Source organism: Belonocnema kinseyi, chromosome 6 (assembly GCF_010883055.1).
Source record: "Belonocnema kinseyi isolate 2016_QV_RU_SX_M_011 chromosome 6, B_treatae_v1, whole genome shotgun sequence".
Taxonomy (NCBI): domain Eukaryota; kingdom Metazoa; phylum Arthropoda; class Insecta; order Hymenoptera; family Cynipidae; genus Belonocnema; species Belonocnema kinseyi.
The window spans coordinates 51,809,919-51,813,618 of NC_046662.1; the positions used below are offsets into that span (position 1 = coordinate 51,809,919).

At 35.1% G+C, this 3,700-nt stretch overlaps 1 protein-coding gene across 1 annotated transcript in view; it reads left to right on the plus strand.

Annotated features, from left to right (window-relative positions):
• LOC117175383 (amiloride-sensitive sodium channel subunit beta-2-like) overlaps positions 1–3,350 on the plus strand; it is a 21,656-nt gene extending 18,306 nt beyond the window's left edge. The window contains exon 9 of the mRNA XM_033365092.1: positions 3,262–3,350. Within this exon, the coding sequence (XP_033220983.1) occupies positions 3,262–3,350 (89 nt within the window). The remainder of the gene's footprint in view (positions 1–3,261) is intronic.
• Positions 3,351–3,700: the final 350 nt, after the last annotated feature.

Here is a 3,700-nt window from a genome sequence, read left to right on the forward strand (position 1 = left end):
CAGAAGATGTGGACTGTGACTGCATCATATATCTAGTCGGGAGTGGTGCTGACTGAAAACAGATGATTTGGAGCGATTCGCGCGCCATTTGTTGGTCATTCTCAGGACTTATTGAACTACCCTCGTATTTTGGGTTTCACTCCTATATAAAACTTATTTAAAATCCGGGAGGACTGAAAGCCAAATCGGATTGGCATTATATCCATTGTCCCTATTGATGTTATTAGGGTGTTTCAAGATTTCGTTTGCTTCTGTATGTTTTCTGTGAAAGATGTTGTGTGTTTTTGCAATGACTGTTGTTTTACCAAATGAAATTTTATGTCCTGTTTCGATATGATGTTCAGCTAGTGCTGATTGCGGGAAATGTAGGATATGGTGGTGGTCATTTTTCTCTCTCTTCCTTTCGTAGGTTGTGTTATCTCGATTTTTTGAGTGTTTTTTCTTATTGCTTCATCAATTTGTTTGTGTAATCGTTCTGTATTAGAATTTGTTTAGCATTTTGTAATTCTTTTTGTTAGTTATCTTTATCTGTTATGGAGACAGATCTGTGTACAAGGGAGTTAATTACAGATTGTTTTTGAGATAGGTGATGGTGGGAGGAGGTATTTAGGTATGACAAAAGTTTCATCAACGTTACGGAACCAAAATTCTGGCTCAAGCTTGGCTTGGTTGAAGATTTTAGTTTCTAGATGTTCCATAAAGACATTGGCTATTACAGGTGAAATTGAGGATGCCATTGCTGCCCCTGAGATTTGTTCGTAGAATTGAGTATTGAACGAGAAGTACTATAAGTATTATTAAGACAGTGTTTTATCAAAGGTATGAGCTCGGAAGGAAAGTTTGTAAAAGATTTAATAATCTCAATTCTATCAGAGATTGGTACTTTCGTAAAGAGAGATACTATGTCGAAACTCACTATGATATCTTGAAGTTGAATGTGAATCTGTTGTATTTTTTTGATAAAGTCAAATGAGTTTTGAACGTGAGCGATAGAGTTTCCTGTCAAAGGATTTAGTTTCGCAGCGAGGAAGCGTGCTAGGTTGTAAGTTGGTGAATTTATTGCGCTGACGATCGGTCTGTGTGTAATGTTTTCTTTGTGGATTTTTGGGAGCCCGTAAAGTCTTGGAGAGATGGGATTAGTAGGTATCAAGTTCAATCTACGCAAAGAAGAGAGAGAAAAATGACCACCGCCCTACCCTACATCACCTTGGACGTAGGGTAGGGTGGTGATGGTCATTTTTCTCTCTCTTTCTTTCGTAGATTGTGTTTACTTGTTTTTTTGAGTGTATATTCTTATTACTTTATCAATTTGTTTGTTTTGTGTAGTCGTTCTGTATTAGGGTTTGTTTAACATTTTATACAAGGGTGCTGATGATTGATTGTTTTTGAGATAGGCGATCGTGGGAGAAAGCATTTAGGTATCTGTTTGTGTGTGTGGGATTTCTGTGCACTTCATGTCCTAAGGTGTTATCAGGTTTTCTGTAAATTAATACGTCTAAAAAAGGCAATTTTCCGTTTTGTTCTATTTCCATGGTGAACTGGATATTAGGATGTAATTGGTTGATAAAATCGAGAAACTTATTTAGTTCAACTACTAAATAACCCGAAAGTCAAAAAGGCACCCCTAATTGATCCAGAAGTATATAAAATCCCTTGTTCTTGTGGCCAAGTCTATATTGGAGAAACCGGGAGAGCGGTGAGCCAACGTATAAAGAAACATGAAAGTAAGGTCAGGCTAAAAAATTTCACACAATCAGCACTAGCTGAACATGTTTTCGAAACAGGACATAAAATTTTATTTGACAGAACAACAGTCATTGCAAAAAACACAACATCTTTCCCAGAAAACATAGAGAAGCAATTGAAATTTTAAACACCCCAATAACATCAATGGGGACAATGGATATAATACCAATCCGATTTGGCTTTCCGTCTTCCCGGATTTTTAAAATAAAAAGACTTGATTGGCTAATCAGGTTCGACCAGTCCCCACAGTGGGGCACTCTGGCCAATCACAGGCATTGTGGAAAGTATACATAAAAGCAACATAACCTGATAACTCGGGTTTAGGTTAGCCTTGAAAAAGTAAACTGCAATTTTTACGAAACGTCGGCAAAATTTCGTATTATTTACACGAGTGAAACCCGAAATATCTCTTGTTATCAATAAACAAGATTGTTCAATCATTATCAAGAATTAGCTTTAATGGCAGTCAGAATTACCCTTTTTGTTAGGACAGGTATACAGTCAAAGATATGAAGCGCTCGTGCTGGAGTCATAAAAATTCGACTTAAGACGTAAATTCATGGTACAATTTCAACTCCTTGCTAATTCGATTATCCACTGTTTCAAATTAAGCTCTAAAACCAGTGCTTTTTACACTGCTTGGTAATAATTTTTTTCCGCTTAATTGTATGTATACCAGCATGATTCAGAATTTTTGTTTTGACTTGAGTGTAGAAGAAACAAATAAGTGTCATGTACAAAATTTATTTCGACGTTTGAGATACAGAAAATTATAATAATTACTGAAACATTTGGAAGAATATTCATTCGTTACAGTCGTATAAAAGTTCTTCATAAGCTGACAGCCTGAACATCGATTTAAAAAATGAGGACAGTGATGGTTATTATGTGTTTAAACTTAGTGATTTTTACTAATCCGACTTGGATACTTTTATATTGTAACTACTTGAAACGAAAAATCCATTAGATTGTTATCAGAGCTTTAGAGGTTTGTCTAGAAAATTATTTTTTGGACAATTGATTCATTTTTTATGGGTAGCAATATCTGCCCATGCTCATTGATAGGTCGAAGTTTTTCTATTGTTTTTAGTAATTTCTGTTTTCATCTCAAAACAAAAATTGAAATTGCGCCAAATTATATCGAATTTATAAAAGCAGTGCTTTCTTCTGTCATCTTTTTACGAAACTCTAAGACTCATTCCAAATGACCTATTGGACCACATTTTTCATCAACGTAAAAAGTAGATAATTGATTAACTTATCATTCAATTGTCGTAAATCATAAAGTATCGCTATTAAATTCCCTGTCAAACTTTTCTTTTTCAGAAGCAGTTATCGGGCATAAACATAACGCAGTTCATCCTCTTCCTATTGACGTTTATAATGTTCGCAATTTCGAGGGTTAGGTTGTAGGTGTGCCTTTGCCGTTAACAGCACGCATTCATGATGTTGTAGTAGATGAAGACCACAATTACATCATTGGAGTACTAATATAAAATTTTTTTGCATTTATAGCTCCTAGAGCAGATCTTGATAACAGCTTCGAAAGAGTTGAGGTACTTATAAGAGGTGTCTATGCTAATGAGACTGTGACAATACTTTAGAATGATCCTGTGAATAGATTGTTTCGCCGGCGATTGGAACCAATAAAAATTCGTGGTGCCCATTTAAGAGTTTGTGCTGCCCACATACACCATTGAAATTAGAAACTTCAATCACAATTATTAATTTCTGAAATAGAACACTTATATTGTAAATTATTCTTGATCAATAAAGGTAGCAATTCTGTTATAAAATTGTTGACAGCGTTTATTATCAGTTTTGTAAAAAGTTTGAATTTGTCAGCTGGACGTGATGAGAAATAGCATGATTTTTGTTCTCAATTACCAACACTTTCGAGTATGTTCATCCCGTGATGAACAACTTGTGTTAAAGACACTGATTCAAACCAAAT